The 19,725-nt window shown below is 36.4% G+C and overlaps 1 protein-coding gene across 6 annotated transcripts in view; it reads right to left on the bottom strand.

Moving 5' to 3' along the window:
* The window catches only part of Bbs9 (Bardet-Biedl syndrome 9), a 384,009-nt gene that overhangs the window by 188,856 nt on the left and 175,428 nt on the right, over positions 1-19,725 (bottom strand). For 4 of the 6 annotated variants that reach the window (XM_040729936.1, XM_040729934.1, XM_040729931.1 and 1 more), the window contains 5 exons: positions 17,246-17,299; positions 12,928-13,030; positions 10,954-11,058; positions 8,990-9,004; positions 3,098-3,238 (listed from right to left, as the gene is read on the bottom strand). In XM_040729936.1, coding sequence (XP_040585870.1) covers positions 3,098-3,238; positions 8,990-9,004; positions 10,954-11,058; positions 12,928-13,030; positions 17,246-17,299 — 418 coding nt within the window. The remainder of the gene's footprint in view (positions 1-3,097; positions 3,239-8,989; positions 9,005-10,953; positions 11,059-12,927; positions 13,031-17,245; positions 17,300-19,725) is intronic. The other 2 variants (XM_040729932.1, XM_040729933.1) reach the window with 2 other exon arrangements.

The following is a 19,725-nucleotide window of genomic DNA, read 5'->3' as shown; positions in this document are numbered from 1 at the left end:
CATTTTTTAAACTCCTCATTTATTTGTAATAAAAGTTAAAATCACTTTACATATGCCCTACATTTCTTCACACAAAAAAAGCAATAATCAATTAGGAATAGACATAGATTGAAAGTGATTTCTTTTGTATGAAGCTCATTAACCCATTTCTTTCAGTAGAATGTATAGATCTGAAATAATCACTGTATCTAATGTCAACATATAAGAGCCTTTATACACTGAGGGTGATGTGAGAATTACTTTAAATAATTACATGGTTCTATCATGTTCATTGTATTTAAATTAACAAAATACATATTGCATGTATATAATCTTGGGGAAAATAGCTTTTAATCTATCACTGAGTGCTGTTTCTACTCCTACAACATCAACAAAACAGGCTCCAAATCAGTGGAAAAGTTGGGGTCCAGCAAGCTTTTTAAACATGTAGTCGATTATTGCTTCTCCATGGTCAACAACCTACATTTTTATTCAATCTCTAGTTGAGCTCTGTTTATGCCAACAAAGGTCAGCTTTCCAAAATCTAGCACTGAAACATTATCAACAACATCGAGAAGTCTGTTATTTTTCAAATATGTAATTTCCAGAAACGTGTCCATGGTGCTTTGTGCAATCCAAGGAAATAATTTGTGCAACACACTACATAGAGAGTGGTTCCTCATGCATTTTTACAGTCTAACTTTGTTACAAAAAATGGAGAGGAAGGAAGAAAAGAGAGGGAGAAAGGAGAAAAGTAACAGGGAGGAAACCATAAAGAAAATAACCACTCATTATGTGTACCTGAGCTTGATATAAAATTAAGACTTGAATGACTGTTTTTAAAAAATACTTCATTTTAGAGACTTTTTTCATGGCAATATATAAATGAAGTTTTTAAACCCTGTGTCCTGGCTGGGTATGGTGTTGTTGTACACCTCTCTGAGTTCAAGGCCAACCTGGTCTACATAGTGAGTTCCAGGATGGCCAGAGTCACACAGTGATATCCTATCTCAAAATAAGAACCAAAATAAATAAGCCCTACTCTTTTTTTAAATTTAAATTTAAATTAGAAACAAGGTTGCTTCACAAGTCAGTTCCAGGTCCCTCTCCGTTTCCCTCCACTCCTCCCGTGCCCTCCCCCAACCTCCCCCCAATATCCCCTCATTTCCCCAGGGAGGGTGAGGCCCTCCATGGGGGTGTCCATAGTCTGTCATTTCATCCAGGGCAGGGCCTAGACACTCCCCCAAGAGTTCAGGGTGAGAGTGCATCTCACATTGTTGGATGGGAGTCCAAAGTCCATTTGTATACCAGGGATAAATACTGATCTACTGCCCAAGTCTCAATAGATTACCTAGGCCTCCTCACTGACACCCACATTCAGGGGGTCTTGATCAGTCCCATGCTGGATTCCCAGGCATCAGCCTGGGATTCAAGAGCTAACCCTTGTCAGGTCAGCTGTTTCTGGGGGCTAAACCAGCCCAGTCTTAATCCCTTTGGTCATCAGTCCTCCCTCTCTGTTACTGGTTTTCTTGAGTTCAGCTCAGTGCTTAGCCATGGGAGTCTGCCTTTTCTTCCATCAGCCACTGAATGAAGGTTCTGTTTCCCAGACTCTCTGGCCATGGGATTCTAGGCTGGCACTCCCCAGATCTATGTCTAAAATCCATATATGAGAGAGTACATGCCATGTTTCTCTTTTTGTGACTGGGTTACCCCACTCAGGATGGTTTCGTCTAGTGCCATCCATTTGCCTGCAAATCTCAGGATTCCATTGTTTTTTTTTTTGATAAGCCCTACTCTTAATGAGCAACAAATCAAAAACATATTCTATAATAACACAAAAGAGATGGATTACTACAAATTTCTCCTTTTTGTGGGAAATAGTCTGGATTCTAAATCCTACACCTCAAACACAAGCGTAAGGATACACCTCACAGTGAACAGAGCTAACTTTTAATAAAATATTTAAAAGGTTATTCAATTCTTAGATTACTTTCTTTTAATTCCATGCCATCACTAAGAAAGTGGATAGAGCAGAAGATGAGGCAGAAAGAGTCTCTAAGAGCCATGGATGATGGATGGCTCCAAGGAAACAAGTGTCTTCTAGACACAACAGGAATGATACACACACAACTCACAGAGACTGTGGCAGCATGACAGAGCCCATACAGGACCAAGTCAGATGGGGACCTGGCACTAAGAGGGGGAAGGGGACATGGACTCCCCACCCCAATCAAGAAGCTATTTGCAAATAACTGGTAATTGCTGACAAGTGAAAATCAATTTTGTCTAATGAAGTGTCACTGGGTATATGAACAACACTCTAGGGCAGTCCCCATGCACAGTACTTGATCAACATAAAACAAACTCAGTGATGGTTTTTATTATTTTGGTGGGGGGTGTTCTGTTTCATTCTGTTATGGCATTTTTGTTTGTTTCTTTGTTTTATTTATATATTGCTTATTTGATTTTCATTTCTGTGGTTTTATGTATGGGGGAGAGTAAAATTACATGGCTTGGGTGTTATGGAGGATCAGGATGAAAGAGAAGGGAAAATCATGATCAAAATGTATTGTTTGAAAAAAAACTTCATTAAAAGTAGGTAGGTATTCCAAATCTTGATTACAATGCTGTGCTAGCTGGTCAAAGCTGTAGCTCTTCTAAGATACCTAGAAGCCACCCTAACATACTCAGTAGCACTCAGGCTCCAGACACCAAGGCCCCTCAGCAACCAGAGCATTTGCTTCTCCAGGTGCTTAGACAGCAGAGACATGAGGAGCAGCCATCAGTGAGATAGCCCTCCACGGTGACAGTAATGATGAATAATATTCTTAGGAGAGGATATATCCAAAGGTCTACAGTAACACTTAATAAATACTAATATTTCAAGTCAAACCTTCTGACCTACAAAAGAAACATTTATTGTTTTACATCTGAATATTGAAGCAAAATAATGACCATAAAAGTATTAATAAAACACAGAAAGTGTACCTTACTGACTAAGCTATTCGTTTTTGAGCAGTCCTCACCCTACAGGTACAGATACACCTCTATTACCTGCTGCAGCAGCGTCCCACATGAAGCCCTGCATTTCCAAACTCCTCAGGGTGCCAAGTCCTACCTGGGAAAAGGCTGGGCAAGCTGACAGGAGATTTGTTGGTATCAATAGTTAGTTTGTGGCTTGCAGTTTTTGAAGGCTGACCTGGTAGGCAAATTAGCTTCAGAGGAAGTCTAAATTTACATTGGATAACCCGAGGAATTCCTGAAATTACAGAAAAAAATTCAAATGTAGATGTGAGTTTGACATACATCTGTGAGAAATAATGTGTATTCTGAGCAGAAGAACTAGTAAGTTTGTTGTTTGCTCCTTCCTTTAGCTCAAGTCAAGGAGCTGGTAAGTACTGCCAGTACTCAGATTTGTTTGTTTGTTTGTTTGTTTGCTTTAGTGTGAAAGAGAGGGGGAGGGGAGAGAGAAGATAAAATGCAAGTAAATGAACAGAAATAAAAAATATTATACTGAGTGAGGTAACCCACAAATATAAACACTGCATGTTTTCTCTTATTTGTGGGCCCTAGTTCTGAATCTTTCAATGTGAGTATACAAGCTAAGGTAACTGCAAATACAAAGATTGGTGGGGGGGGGAAGCCATGGAGTCATAGAGTATGGGGGGAACAGAGGTTCTAGAAGAGGAAACAGTATGACATAGTTGCTATAAAGGGAGAAATGGGAAAACCAGATGAGGAGAGAGGCAACATAGAGAGAGGAAGGAAGAGGGGTAAATAACATTAAGAATACTTGAAGGAGCCATAGAAAATCATATTTTATGTTCAATTAAAATTACACATAATATATACAGTTATATTTACATAAATACATACATACATACATACATACTTTTAACTAAAGTTACACAGTTGTGGTAACAATACCCTCACATAAAAATATTGACTTTCTATAAAAATCCAACTGCCTGGCCTGGGAAGCATTTTTTCAATTTGTTGGTCAGGGTACCCAAGAGTCCCCCAAACAGACAGTCTATTGCCATTGTCTTTGGTTGTCTCCCAGATAAAGGCCTTAGAGGAATCAAGTTGGAACTGACCTAGAAGCCACCTACCTGAGGACTAGGTGCTAAGTACGGGAAGGAGCAATGTAAGAGTCCTACTGAGGTAGCATGCCTATAAAAGACAAAATGCCAAGAATAGAAAGATACTCTAAAAGGTACAACAGTGGCACTTATGTCCTGGGAGTAACCAACAGCCATCTAATTGGACTGTGAAAGTACAATGTACATGAGATTTCCTGAAGTTCATGACAATTTGAACATTGAAAATATAATTTAAGAGAATTAAATTTTATCACAATTTCACATTATAATTTTTATAATTCAACCCTAGTCATGTGATCCTAAATGTTGTAAGTATTTCTACAGTTATAGTTAAGCAGGTAACTGAATAAATAACAAAGTTGAATAATTTAATTCTCAAAATTATTCTAAATCACTTTTCATTCTTTGTAAATAACAAATAATGAAACTAAATTTATAAGGTTATTTATAAAGCTAAAATCAGTGTTTTAACCTTAAACTTGCTATCTTTTCATTCTCGGATTCTGTATGGACAAGATAGCATGAAAGATGGGAGCAAAACACAGAAATCTGTATCTTACTGAAGTCCTGTACAAAAATGGAAAACTCAAAATGTCTACCCTACTTGATGTGTTTGCCCACTAATCTCTTCATTTCTCTGTAGTGGAGTCAGTGAGAGCTTTAAAACAGTTAAGAGCAGTTAAAATATGGCTACATGGACCACACAAAAGCTTTGAAATTAGAATCTATTTTGCCAAGATGACCAGTTGGGTGGCTTAATCCCTATTGAGGATGGAGGGGCCTTTCTGTCTTCTTACTTCCTGGGGCAGTGAGAGAGCATCAGCAAAGCTGAGTCTAATTAAATTAAATGCTTCTGCAGTTCATGTGGGGTCATTCTTTTCAACACAATCTATCACCCATCAGTTTTTACCCAGCTCAGAATTTGTTCCTAACCAACAGATATTAAATTCCCTTCTGCAGATCTAGAATCTAACAGCCCCTGGATATCACTTCCTGATATTCTGTGAGGGTTTTAGGGGCATATGTGTTTGTACTTAATAATGGTGAAATGTAACACACTCTAAGATTCTTTCCAAGCCACAGCTAGCAATTCCACCACACACATAAACAAAATTACAAAGTGACCCTTTGCCAACTATAAGGAAATTTCCATATATTACATACATCCCAAAATTATGAAAAGAAGACTTAAAAATGTCTCTATTACAATAAATAACTTACAACCCCAGTTAATAGAGTGGAATGAACAAAACTTGCTTCTGTCTCTTTAATTTTAAATGAATAATACAACAAAAATATTCCAATTTCTGACTACTCTATATACAAAGAATAAAATCTTATATATACACTTTCAACTAAATTCTAAGCAAACTGTTCAAACCAAATAGATGTAACCTTGCTTCAAGAAAAACAAAAGAAAAGTTAAAATAAAGACTTTCTCAATGTTGCTCTTGGAACAGTTTTGAACCTGGTTAGAAAAGCTTAATTGGTCCTCACTCTTTGTACCATCAGTACTTATATATACTTTCAACTAAATTCTAAGCTAACTGTTCAAACAAACTTTCTCCAAAACATGTATCATGGCCTCTACACCATTTGCATCAGGTACATGAACTCATAATTTAAAAATTAGGAATGATCAACAACACTGTCTTTATTTTAAATAAAGAAACTGGTGAGAATGTACGGGTTCAGAAAAGGAAACAGGTTGAAGAGATGTCTAAATGCACACATTTATAATAAAGAAAAGAAGGGGGCTGGAGAAATGGATCAGAAGTTAAGAGCATTAACTGCTCTTCCAGAGATCCTGAGTTCAAATCCCAGCAGCTACATGGTGACTCAGTCATCTAAAATGAGATCTGATGCCCTCTTCTGGTGTACAGGAAAACATGGAGATACAACACTGTATACATAATAAATAAATAAATCTTTTTTAAAAAGAAGAAGAAGAGGGGTGCTAGAAAAATGATTAAGAGAACTTGCTGCTCTCCAGAGGACTTGTGTTTGACTTGCAGCACTCACATCCGTCTGTAACTGCAGGTCAAGGGAATGTGATACTTTCTTCTGGCCTCCTTGAACACCAGGAGCAGGCAGGGTGTACATACATACATGCAGGAAAACCATCCGTGCACATAAAATAAAAGGATTTTTCAAGGAAAGAATTCTTCATATTAATAGACTTTTCAAGCCTTGTGTAGCAGCACATATTATAATCCCAGATCTTGGAACTTAGAGGTAATAGGATAAGAAGTTCAAGGTCATCCTTAGCTATATATCAACCTTGAGACCAGCCAGGGTTACATGAAATCTTGCTTTAAGAATAAATGAAAAAAGAAAAATTAAAATAAAGACCTTTTGATGTTACTCTTGGAACAGTTCTGAATCTGGTTGAAAAGGCTAATTGGGCCTAACTCTATGCTGTTGGCAAAAACTGTCTGCCTAGCTGGATAATTCAACTCTGGAACCTAAGCTGAGAAAAAAGGAAATGTTCATCATTCATTTGATTCCAGTATCAATCTAGTCATTCATCAATTTGACTTTTCTATATAGGATTTTGAATTTTTAAACAAATATAATCACCTCTCTTTCATATGCTTCCCTTCCCATAATCCACTAGAGGAAATGGATAGTAACAACTACTACAGTGCAATTAATTACAAAACCATTTATCAATCAGAGAGAAATTTACATTAAAACCACTCCTGAATGAGCAATTTTCCAATACTAAAAAATTACACCTGGCACACACACAAGCCCAGGATCATTTTCCAACAGGAAGACAAAAAGTGCTTGAAAAATAAAATTGGCAGTGTGTGTGTGTGTGTATGTGCGTGTGTATGTGTGTATACATTATGTGAATAAGACATTTACATGTATACATTACACTTCTATAGAAGATCTGTGAACTCTTTCTAAGATTGTTGGAGCCATTTCTTACTGCAAACAGGAAGTGTGGAAGCAGCAGTCATGTCTGGTAGCCAGGACTTCGAGACCCCTAAGGTAGTGACTGATAACATTCCGTACTTGGATGACAGTCATGTCTTCCTCTGCCCATGGCATGTACCTTTAGTGCAGAATAATGGAGACTAACTCTTAAGGGACACCTAAAACCACACTTCCTTTTTCTGACACGTGAGAACAGAACTACTTCTCTGCAACACAGTCTAAACAGATCAAGACAAGGAAATGGATCCACCTGTGAAATATAAAGCGCGTGTTTATGAGATCTGGGTGGCAGCGTATTAGAGCTTCTGACTACTAGATACAGTTGAATATTTCAACTCTGCTGCCTTGCATTTATTAATAATTTAAACCAAATAATTTAAACCAAAAGAAATTATTAAACATCAGCATCATCTACATATTGAAATATGGAAATTTCCATTCTGGTTTATATTTCTCATGGTCTGAGCTGAACTTATGATGAAAGGGGTAACTATCTTTCAGCAACAACTTTTACTGACTCTGTTAAACTTAACCACTTGAATAAAAACACAGTAATTTACAAAATTTAAGTTAAAATTGGATTAGCTACACACACTCTTGAGGATTAGAATTTAAATAGTATTCATTTTTAGTTCAACTAAATTTTAATTCATCAAGTAGGTTTCATATTTCTAAACTACATATCCACACTATTATTAATTAAGACATTTGTCATGTAAATACATGTTTGCCTTTAGATCACTTGGTATCACAAGCTATATGACTCAAACTGTTGTCATCATCAAGATTGTATGAGTATACCCGGTATAGTGGTGCTCAACTTTAATCCCAGCACTCAGGTGGCAGAGACAAGTGGATCTCTGTGAGTTCGAGGTTAGCCTGGTCTATATAGTAAGTTCCAGGACAGTCAGAACTGTCTCGGGAGACCCTGTCTCAAAAAAGAAAGAAAAAAGAAAAGAAAAAGATAATGTAAGTAAATACTGGTGTCTTAACAGTGGTTTGACTATATCTAATTACTACTTGGTGGATATTATTAACTAAAACCTGTCTTAAGGGATCTTTAGTAAAGATAATCTACTGTGTTAAATCTATGTATTTTAAGGAAAAAGTAAATTAAGAGATACTTAAATGTCTATTGTGTATCCTGATCCTCTACAATTCAACGATGAGTCATTTATTTCTACCCTCGAAGACCTCACATCTACCAGGAAACCTAAGAAACAAATGTAAACTTAGCACAGCTTGGACATGTGTGTATTATGGCAAAGTGACTAACAACACTGACTCGGGTAAGTTCAGTTTGGTCCGAGCAATCTTCCAGAAATTCTGAATGAGACAAGAGATAGTTGTATAGTAGTGCACATAGCATTCTCATCAGACATTTGAGCATGTAGAAGAACATTTAAAATTAAGTGACATGTACATTTTTAATTCTCTGTACATTAATATGGGTAAAATAATCTAAAAATGAACCTGTGCTAATGACTTTCATCAAAAATTTGCCAGTGACATTTTTGGTGTTTCTCAACAAGGGCATTCTGAGGCTGGCTTAACAGTTAACAGCACAGCCGTTCTTCAAGAGGATCAAGTTCCCAACACCAGGCAGTTTTCATCCAACTATAACTCCAGCTGCAAGGGATGCAACCGCTCTTCCAGACTCAAGGGTACCTGTGCTCACACATACGCATACACCCACCAACCTATCATACATACATGCATGTACAATCACAAACAAAATAAATTTTTTAAGTCATCTGTTCTTATCTTTCACCTCATCTGCAATGATAACCCTCTTGAAACAGGCACACTGCCCTTCAAAGCAAGACTAAGACAGCACGTCACCCTAAAGAAGTCTGTTACAACATATGCTAATCAAGGGTTGATTCATGGTGTAATGCCCATTGAGTTTAACAACAAATTTTAGCCTGAAAATTCATTTTCCCCTTTATCTTTTAACTTACCATCAGGATTTCGATCTATCCGTTAGAAGCAATGCAAAGGACAGTGGGAGAGAAAGAATACAAACTAATTACATGTGGTAAAGCTACAACACAAACTTGATACACATCTGTTTAAAATACAATTTAAACTTACAAGAACAGTACGCACACCCCTTATTTGAAGAGCAAGCCCTAAGGAAATGAAATTCAGCAATGTGATTATGCCTCTGGTCTCAAAATTCTATGAGAATGTTACTCCGGTATAAATGTCAAAAAAAAAAAAAGAACAACTCAGTACTCAAGTGACATGAAGAATATTAAGTGAAAATGCAAAAGCATAATGTTAATATTTCCAGTTATTCCTTCTTAAAATAATTGTTATTACTTTGGAAGAGTGTTCACTTGGGTTTTAAGGCTTCTTACTTTACACACTTGTTATGTTAATTTATAACTAACTGTGAACCAAATAGTGGCTAGACCTCTGCTTTCCCAGTAATATATGATATTCTAAATTCCATCTATAAGAAAGTAAATATGGCCAAAGTGGTAACTGTAACTACAGGCCACAGGGCCGATGGCTGACTTCACAGTATTCCAGTTCACTTTGAGTGTGCTGTTCACAAGGCATTAGCTGCTCCATTTTTGTCAACTAGCATCACTACTTCTCCCCAAATACTAATGAAAGAATTACATAGATTAAGATTAGCCAACTCTATAACTAACTGTGCAATACTGTAACTGATTACTCAGATGTTAAGTTAATGATAAAGGATCTAGAACTAGAAACCAAATATGTCTTCTTTCTGTGTCTCAGATCTCAAAGTAAAAATAACATTCAAAACCTCAATAGTCTTTTCAGAAATCACCAAAATGTCCACTATCCTTCAACCCTTTATCAAGTTTTCACTTCTCATACGATCAAGTCTCTATGAACACAAAAGTGGTTATAGAGCCCCAAAGCTTGAGAATTTGGGAAGCAAATGAATTGATCACTGCTAAGTAAAAATAAGTATCGAGACTACTTAAAGTACTCCACAAAGCGAATAAAACTAGGTTTTTTAAAAAAATACAACTAAACTACAAACTTATGTCAGAGCACCACAAACTTCCAATGGATAAACAGGAAGATTCACCAGGGGTACAGTCATGAGGGAAGCCAAAGCAGCTAAGATGAGCATAAAAACATGGAGACTTTGGTTTTTTTGAAACTATAAGATTTTTTAAACTGGAAAAATAAGCCTTAAAATTGTCCAGAAATGTTCTTAAAACATAAATATAAAATTGATACAATATCTGATTACCAACTCCACTACATTGAAACACCTTTTAAAGTATGACCCACTGATATTTATTTTCTAACAATCAACTGACATCAAACTGTGACTAGGGAACAAGAAAGGAAAAGACAATCACACCAAAATCAACTAAGTTCAAGTTATTAACAGGATAATCACTCCTAGACAGAGACAACCTAGTCAAGCCTATTAACAACAATCTAATGATTTCTGGTATCTTGTATGTTTATTTTAAAAATAAAAAATTTAAATATGAATAATAACTAACTTGAACCCCAGATGAAAATATAACAGATGTGTTCTTAATTACTCTAATGTGGAAGGCAAAGAGTTTTATTTAGTAATTAAAAAACTATCTAAAATTTAGTAGTGGCTTAATTGTTATGTTAACCTATATCTTTTCAGTAATTTACATCAGCCTTTTTTAGTTTAAATAAATGAAATATGACCTAGAGAACTTTTTCTAGCACTAATAAAAATACATCATATTTGCTATTAAGTGAAAGGAGAGGATCATACACCCAGAAATCATATGAACACCCTTGTCATTAACAAAGTACAAGAAAGTAATTGAGATACTAATTAAGAGTAAAAAGGAAAATTCTTTAATTGTATGCTTTTCTATCTTGAACACTTAAGGTATTTAACTTAAATTTGGTTTATAAAGTTGCAAATCACTGTATGTTTTACCTGTTGGTCTGGAATAAGAAACAACTGCATTTCCTTCTAATTCAGATGGTATGTAATTTCTCTTCAGGTAAACAGAAAATGCTACAATGCTGGTCATATCTGGTACTATAGGGAATATAAAAGTTGTACGTAAGTTATATGATGGCAGCAATTGTTAACAATAACTAAACTTTTATAGCATTTACTACATGCTGGGTACTTCAATAAGCACTCTAAACAGCCACTCATACACTCTTCACAGAGACACTGTAAGGTAGGTGCCATTATAACCCTTTTTTTTTAACTATGAGGTGACCAGAACACAGAGGTAAGGATCAAGGTTACACCATTACCATGAACCAGGAACTGACTCCACATGGGGTATGTCTCACCCTGCATCTCTTCGCCTGGGCTAACAGGTAGAGGAAAAGAAGGAAACCAAAGAGGCTAGAAAATCTGGGAGACCATACTCTGTGGTGGCTAGACCAAATCTGAATGGAACTGGACACAGATGAGGTGTTAGCAGCTTTGCAGACTATCCTGTCCTCATGTGTTGGTGTGTGGGTTGCCAACCTTCGTTACAGAGCCTTTAGAGTTTACCTACAACAAAAGGTTTTTCATAGTATTTTTTAGAAAGATAAGTGGGACAACAAGAAGGCTCAGCAGGTAAAGGCACTTGCTGCCACACCCCAAGCCTGACTTCTCACTACAGGACTCATGAAAGGAAAGAACTCACGCTTGCAAATCGTCTTGTGAACTGCAAACCATGGCAATCACGTACACATGTGTATACACAAACCCAGAATAAATACTAAAAATTAAAACAATAATGTGTAAAATAAAACTTAAGAAACTAAAAAAGAAAAACTTGTAAAGAAAGATAAATTGGAAATATTGTTTAAAAGTAGAAAAGGAGCCATACATGGAGGTACAGACCTTGAATCCCAACATTCTGAGTTCAAGGCCAACCTGATCTAAACAGTGAGTTCTAGGACAGACAGAGCTATGCAGAGAGATTCTGTCCCCCTCCCCAAAAAAGAATTGAAAGAAAGAAATTTTCAAAAGTTAACTAAGAGATCATTCTAACTGGACTAATGGCAAGTTATATGAGGCCCAAGTAGAATTTTATACAATCCCCATTTGTGAAATGATTACTATTTTATATATTATTTGATACTTCATATAATTTTATTTTCTAATTAAATCTTCAAAACAATCCTGTCATATAGATGTTATTGCTCTCGGTTTACCACTTAAAATAACAGGCTCTATGGACTCTTAGGGGGAGTGCCTGGACCCTACCCAGAGTGAATTGACAGACTCTAGATATCCCCTATGTGGAAGGATTTGGCAATAGGGTGGGAGGCTGGGGGGGGAAGGGGAGTGCGGGAGGAGGGGAGGGAGAGGGGACTGGGATTGACATGTAAAACAAGCTATTTAAAATTAAAATAAAAAATGATAAAAGAAAAAAAAATAACAGGCTCTAAGAAGTTACTAAAAGAGTTTACCCAAATATTGCATCAAGTAGTGTAGGAGTTAGAATTCAAATATAGACCAAATCCCAAGCCAGCACTCCATCTTCAATGTTACTGATTCACTACAAAGGTCACTAGGAAAATACCATTAAAGAAGGACTTCCAGAGCTGAGGACATAACTCAGCTGATAGAGTTCTTACTTTGTATGCATGAAGCTTCAATCCCCAGAAACACACATACACAGAGACAGACAGAGAAAAGTCTTCCAAATTATAATATGTGCAACCAATTACAAATACAGCTAGTTAAGGAATATAGCTAGAAATTCATAATCTAAAAAGTATCCATCAACTATTCATGCATGATACATGGAGGGGGAAATATGTGTGAAACAATGCCACCACTTGTTTCCCAGGAAGCTCTCAGAGCTGTTATTTAGAAAAGAAATACAGCCCTGAATTAAGCGCACTCCTTAAAAACCTCACACACAGTAAACATCTGACAAGACAGGGAGCTTACCTGCAAAGTCAAAGGTGAACTGATCACAAGTCAGTGCTAATGGTGGCTGCACATACACTGACAATTTCACTTTTTGCAACACCACTCGATTCTGCAGGGTAATCTAAGGACACACAGATTATCAATAATATAAAATTCCACTTTATCCAAGTTAACAAACTATTACAACTAACTAAAAAGTCATTAACAAATAATTAGGAAACCTGGAAAATGAGTAGTTGTGTAACAGTTCGCAATAATAATAATAATAATAATAATGATAATAATAATTCACAATAGCTAAAGAGTATATATAAATAAGCCAAATGTCCATCTCAATGGGCAATCAAAGTGTGGTCTATACTACATAATACCATTCAGAAAAAAGAAATGAAGCTGACACATGAACTATGAAAAAAAAGCTAATCACAAAGAATCACATACAGTGTAATTCCATTGACATAAAATGTTATCTCCTCTCTCCTTGCAAAGTCCAGGAGTCACCTCAGAAGATGGAACAGAAATATTTTAAGAGCCATAGGTTGGGAAGACAAGAGCAAAACAGTATTGTTGGACAAGGCAGGACCACTGCACCCATGAACTCAAAGAAGCTGTGGTTACCTGCATAGGACCTGAGTAAGATCAAGCCCGTGAACACTCCAAAATGGAGAGGAAAGGAGCTCACAAGGCTCCTCCCTTAGCTGAGGAGAAATTGACAGTTGATGAGTTCTGAAGTGTGGAGAAACAGTTTCCTTAAGGGATGTAGGTTAATCATGCTCCAGAGGATGATCTGAACTTGTGATCTATAAAATCAAAGACTACAGAAGTTGTAGGTGGGCATGGATTGGGGAGGAAAGGAGGTAAATATGAACAACCTACACTGTATAAAATCCTCCATTAATTAATGAAAATATTATATTAAAAACTTCTCTGTTACATAGAGAAACCCTATCTCCAAAAATTCCAAAAATATTTATTTGAATTTTCAGTAAAATATAGAACAGGAAACACCCATAGCAAATTATATAGATTGGAACTACATTCAAGATAAGAGATAAAGAGGGACAAATAATGGCTATTGTGATTTCTTTTAAGGGGTACAAAAGGTTCTAAAATTAGATGTGGTTATGACTGGCCAAATATATATAACCTGGAATCAGTGGTTGGTTGAAAATAATTCCTCCTTGTATTTCCTTTGCTTCAAAACAGTTCAGTCTAGTTACTAGGTTCTATCACATGACGCAGACACATATCATTGTTAATTGACATAATGCAATGATGTCTTTATTATGAAAAACCTAGTTTTTATCTGTCTTTTAAGTGAAAGGCATGCATCATTCTTCCTCAATTACACAAATATATTAATATAAAATATACGAAAATATATGTGACCTACAAATTTAATGAACACACAACGTCGACAAATGTTATATATCGGTTTTAAGCGATATATTCTAAACAACCTTTGAATAATCCAAACAAAAATGTTTTTCCATGTAATGTTTTCAAGAGAAAATTATTGAAGTAAATACATATGGTAAACAGAGCAAATAAACAATGTATTTTTGGATTTTACTGTAAAAACTCTGCCAATGCACAAGTCACTAGGCACAGCAGAAACTAAACTTCCTCAGTGATGTCTGGCCATTAGTACAAAACACTCAAGGTGACTGTGGCAAAAAGAAGCTGTGCAAGGGACACACAGGCTTCTTTCAGATGGCTGGTGGGTCCAGTAAATTAATACGACACAGTTAAGTATTATTCTATTAACAATAACACAATGTTCTCTCTATACATAAATTTAAATGTAATAGCTTTAGTGGCTTTCTACATTCATAAAGCATGCTCATGAGTGATGTGCGTGTCGTATTTCGAATAATCTTCACACCTGTGTGAAATAAGGACTATCACACAGCATCCTACAATACAGAAAACCGTGGCACACAGAGCTGACCAGTTCTTCCTGAAGCCACTAATTACAAGGGAAAGAAATGTAACTGAACTGCTCTCTGCCAAAACCCAGGGCCCAGGCCTTTATGCAACACTATTTAAATCATAAATAATGTTATAAATAAAAAGGTTCCCACTTTACACTTTAGAACTGCAGATCAGAGAAAGTAAACAACACGCCCAAGCCACTGAGGCAGTAGGTACTAGAGGGTTGAAAACTGCCCTCAGGAGCGTCATGTGAGCACGAGAGCGACAACTCCCTGTAGTAATAACAAACAGTTTGGAAAGGAGCAGACATCCTGACTCTGCGGGCATAATGATGGCGGCTTACACAGCAATCACACAATCTCACAGTGTTATGAGGGGTGTGCATCTGGGTTAGATGAACAACCATGAGAGCTCCCACGTCAGATTTATTGAATCCAACAATGGTCTAGGACTTTCAAAGCACAAGTCAAAAGAGATATGACAAAAATAACTACAGTAACAAAGGATAATTATTTTTGAGCCAAAACGTGAATTAAAGACTTGGCTAAATCATAAACCTCACATTTTAAAAGGAAAATAATTGTAGAATATTAAGGAGAAAATATAAAATGTTAATACAAGAACTTTCCATGCAATTTTCTCATTCTAAAGAAATAAAATATAATCCTTAGGAAATATAATATCAAATGTTTACCCTAGGTATATAAATACGACTGCCAGGCCAGGTATGAACAAGCACTCTGCCTGTTGCCTGGAACAGATGGTCACGCATCATGCACACATACTCAAGGTAGCCACATCTTCATTCATTTGGAACGGATGGAAAATTTTTCTCAATTAACTGGATTTATTATGATGGAAACTTTACTGGGTATATATCTTGGCTGCTGCTGTTATAAAAGGCCATAAGGAGAGATTTACAGCAGAAATATGTATAGAGACTATCAGACAGGATCAGAAAAATCATCCTGTCTGCTATGTAAGCCCTGCCAGTGCTGTGTGACATTGCACACCATAGTGCCTCTTCTACTTATATCATGGCAATGAGAAGAGTTGTGACCAAGGAATGGTCAGTATGGTTAATGGAAGAGAATTTTCCAGAAGTCGTGTCATCACTTTAAGGTGGCTGGTACAAATGAAAGCCTAGGAAATCTGTGGGAGAGGTGGTTCACTAATAGCAATAGCTCGTGTTTGACAGTGAGGATGGGGACATGTCCAGTGTTATCTGCTGTGGGCACAAGACTTCTTTGGACGACGTAGTGAGATCCTTGAGTGTCATATGACTGTGTCTGAATAATACCATTACACAGATCTATAGGTCATTCCTGCGCCTCTGTAGTTACTTCTTTCTTAAGTGTTTGATTTCTTGCCACTAATGCCTTTCCAGAAGGCTCTGTGATTGGGGAGGGGTAGAGAGTCTGGAGAAAGACCACCCTTGTTTCCAATGGCAAGAATCCAAAAAAATTAGCTTAGGAAAGTGTTCTAAGATTGGGCTTGCTTCGGCCTCAACCAAAGATCTCCACACTTGGGCCACCCGCTGGGCCAGTGTAAGCGAACACAATTGCTAAAGCCTCCTACCTTGTCAAGCTTCTCCAAGGACAGCAAGCTATAATCTTAGCAAACAGAAAGTCAGTCCAAGTTTTGACTAAGTGAATCGCCAAGATCCACAACTTTTCCTGGCTTCTAAGGTCTGGACAGTGATAAATATTTTCAGCTTAATAACGTGCTGACTGATTACCACACTTTAAGTGCCTTAAGAACATTCCACATTTGAGTTCTAGCTCTGAAACTCTATAGTGACAATACTGAAACTCTGAACCAAACCTAGATCATTCATGTTCTATTTTTCCAGGACTATCAATTTGTCATTACTCTACTTTATAGCCTCTTCATTTCATATTTTCTAGCCATAAATGCATCCATTTTATATCATAGCAGACAAATGCCTGAGAATTCTTTTAAACACATACATGTAATCATAATAAAAATGATTTTCTTAATACACATGTACTTCTCCAATATCCCTTCACAATCCATACATGATACTACAGTCAACTGACTGACTTATAGCTAAATGGTAATAACACAATTTCTTTATAAGATGTTTAAGTCTTATAAAGAAAACTTATTTCTAGAAAGAGGAGCCCAGATCATGTAATGCTCTTAAATAAGGGATGAGAAAAAGCCTACTACTTTTTGTGTATATACAATTTTTATATGAATATAATTTTTATATTTGAAGGGAACAACAAAGGTTTTCTATTCACTATCAAGACTGTAGAAAACATACATATTTTAAGCATTTATTTTGCATGTCAGTACTTACAGGAAAACAGCAATGACAAGGGTAATGAAATACACAGTGCTGCCTGCACACTATAGTTTAAAAGTGGTACTATACCTTCACTGTGATGGACGGAACAGAGTCGGTTCCAACCTCAACATTAGTGGCTTGCTGCAAACAGAGAATTGAGAAAAGTTTTCCTACTGACTCAACAGTAGTGCAACAGACATTCCCCCACCATTGCACAGAATATTCAATGAAGGGTTTATCACTCTAACCCACTCATCAAAAAGGAAAGAAGGGTTAGAAAACCTAGTAAACTTGAATGTTGAAAGTATTAATGCTACTAATTAGTTCTTTATATTACATGTACAAATCTCTTCTTATAATTCACATAGGAACATTATGGGGAAAGCATGCTTTATTCAAGTTAATAATTCGTACCTAAGACATGTGACTAATGCTATACTGAGTGACCTTACACCTGGAAACATAGAAATGCATTTTTCTTTAACTACTACATCTCATAAAAGAGTTCAGTGGGTAATCTTTCCACATTAGCTTGGCTTGCCTGGTCCTACTACTTAAAGAACTTATAACCTAATAGAGTAAGGCAATTATTCCCTATAATATTATACAATGTAAGGGAGCAAATTTTCACTCTAGAATAGAATAAAACCAAGAGGGAATAAATTTTCTAACAATACGCATATAGACAGACTCCTGTGGAACAACTAAGATTATAATGACTATGCACAGTGATTAAATCAAGTCCATTGTACATTTTATATGGATTTTTATGCAAACACACTAACTACTTATAAATAGAACTCATTATGATATCACATGCATCAGAAGAATTAAAAGCTGGGAAATCAATATTCTACTTCCAGCTCCACAGGAACTCACATTTGAATCACAATAAAGCTGATCCACGAGGAAGATGAAACAAATGTGCTTGTCTCCCTTACGGAAGACCCTATTCCAATAGAAAATTTACTTCTGTTTCAGAGATTTGCACTTTCAAAATAATGATTCAAAAAAGTTAATCCATGCTTTATGCTGTAATAGTGTTACCTAAAGCCAGAAAATAATTTCACATTTGCCCACAGATCTAGAAGGAAAATTTCCTGTTTCCTTTTCAACCCATGTCTAAACAACTAGACATTTCAAAGACAGTAGTATCTGGGGAACATAAAATTATAGCCAAAGAAATGACTGTAAGAAAACATCATTGCTCCATAGCCACATAAACTGTCAGGCTAATGTTTTCCAGTGGAGTAAGTTGATAGTCTAAAGAAAGTTCTTAAGGGGAAAATGCCACCCAAGGCTACAAAGAAAAACCCCATCTCAAAAAAAGAACAAAATACAGTAGACAGAGGAAATGAAGCAGGAAGTACAGCAAGACAGAGGAAATGAAACAGGAAGTAAGATGGGGAAATGAAACCAGAAGTACAAGACAGAGGAAATAAAGTTGAAGTACAGCGAGATGGGAAATAAAGTAGGAAGTTCAGTAAAATAGAGAAATGAAACAGGAAGTACAATAAGACAGAGCAATAAAACAGTAAGTACAGTAAGATGGAGGAAATGAAACAGAAAATACAGTAAGACAGATAAATGAAACAGGAAGTACTGTAAGACAGATAAATGAAACAGGAAGTACAGTAAGACAGATAAATGAAACAGAAAGTACCGTAAGACAGAAATGAAACAGGAAGTACAGCAAGACAGAGAAATGAAACAGGAAGTATAGTAAGACAGAGGAAATGAAGTAGGAAATACAGTAAGACAGAGAAACAAAATAAGGACTAGACACCAATGAAGAGGCAGCAGCACTCAGTTACTAGTCAGGGAATATACATTGCACTATATAGATCAAAATGTTCCTAAAGACAGAAAGATAATTCCTCACTCCAAACAGCCTGTGTTTCAGAGGACCTGTAAGTTGCCCAACATAGGAAGGAGTAAGAAATGGGTGAGCTAAGTCCCCACACACTACACCCTTCAAGTAGTGTGAAAAATGGTGTCTGCTGAAGGGCAAATGTCTTGTACAGAGCCTCTACTCTGTGAGTAAGCTGGGCCAATGTTTCCTTCATATTATGTTCCTGCTCCTTTTAACTGCACCTAACGTACTATATACCATAGCAACATTCGCATGATTTTTACCATAATTTGAGTTGGCTGCCTATATAAAAGTTTATCTTTGAAGGCTCTGGCAAATACTTGTTAAATTATGCTATGATATTTAAATAGCAAAGCCATTTTCAAGGCAAAATTACATGACAATATCAACTCTAAATGCAAAAAAAAGTCCAAGTTTGGTCACATAAACTTAATGAATTCCATACAAACTTCCAGCAATGAGCATGATTATATACAAAAAAAAAGTGTTCTGTGGAAGAGCAAACAAGGATATGGAGGGAGGAATAGTCCTCTTTCAACTTTCCTGTTTCTTCATTTCCATCTGTCACACAGCAAATAGATACAGAGCACCCAATACACAGTGAGTCTCAAGGGTAGGACAGTGAGCAGGATGAATAGCGGGATGTGGGAAGAGATGGTGGTGGTGAGGTTGGAAAAAGAAAAATGTAATTGAT

This window comes from Mesocricetus auratus, unplaced genomic scaffold, assembly GCF_017639785.1.
Source record: "Mesocricetus auratus isolate SY011 unplaced genomic scaffold, BCM_Maur_2.0 Super-Scaffold_100022, whole genome shotgun sequence".
In the NCBI taxonomy this organism is placed as follows: Eukaryota; Metazoa; Chordata; class Mammalia; order Rodentia; family Cricetidae; genus Mesocricetus; species Mesocricetus auratus.
This window is presented reverse-complemented; position numbering and strand designations above follow the sequence as displayed.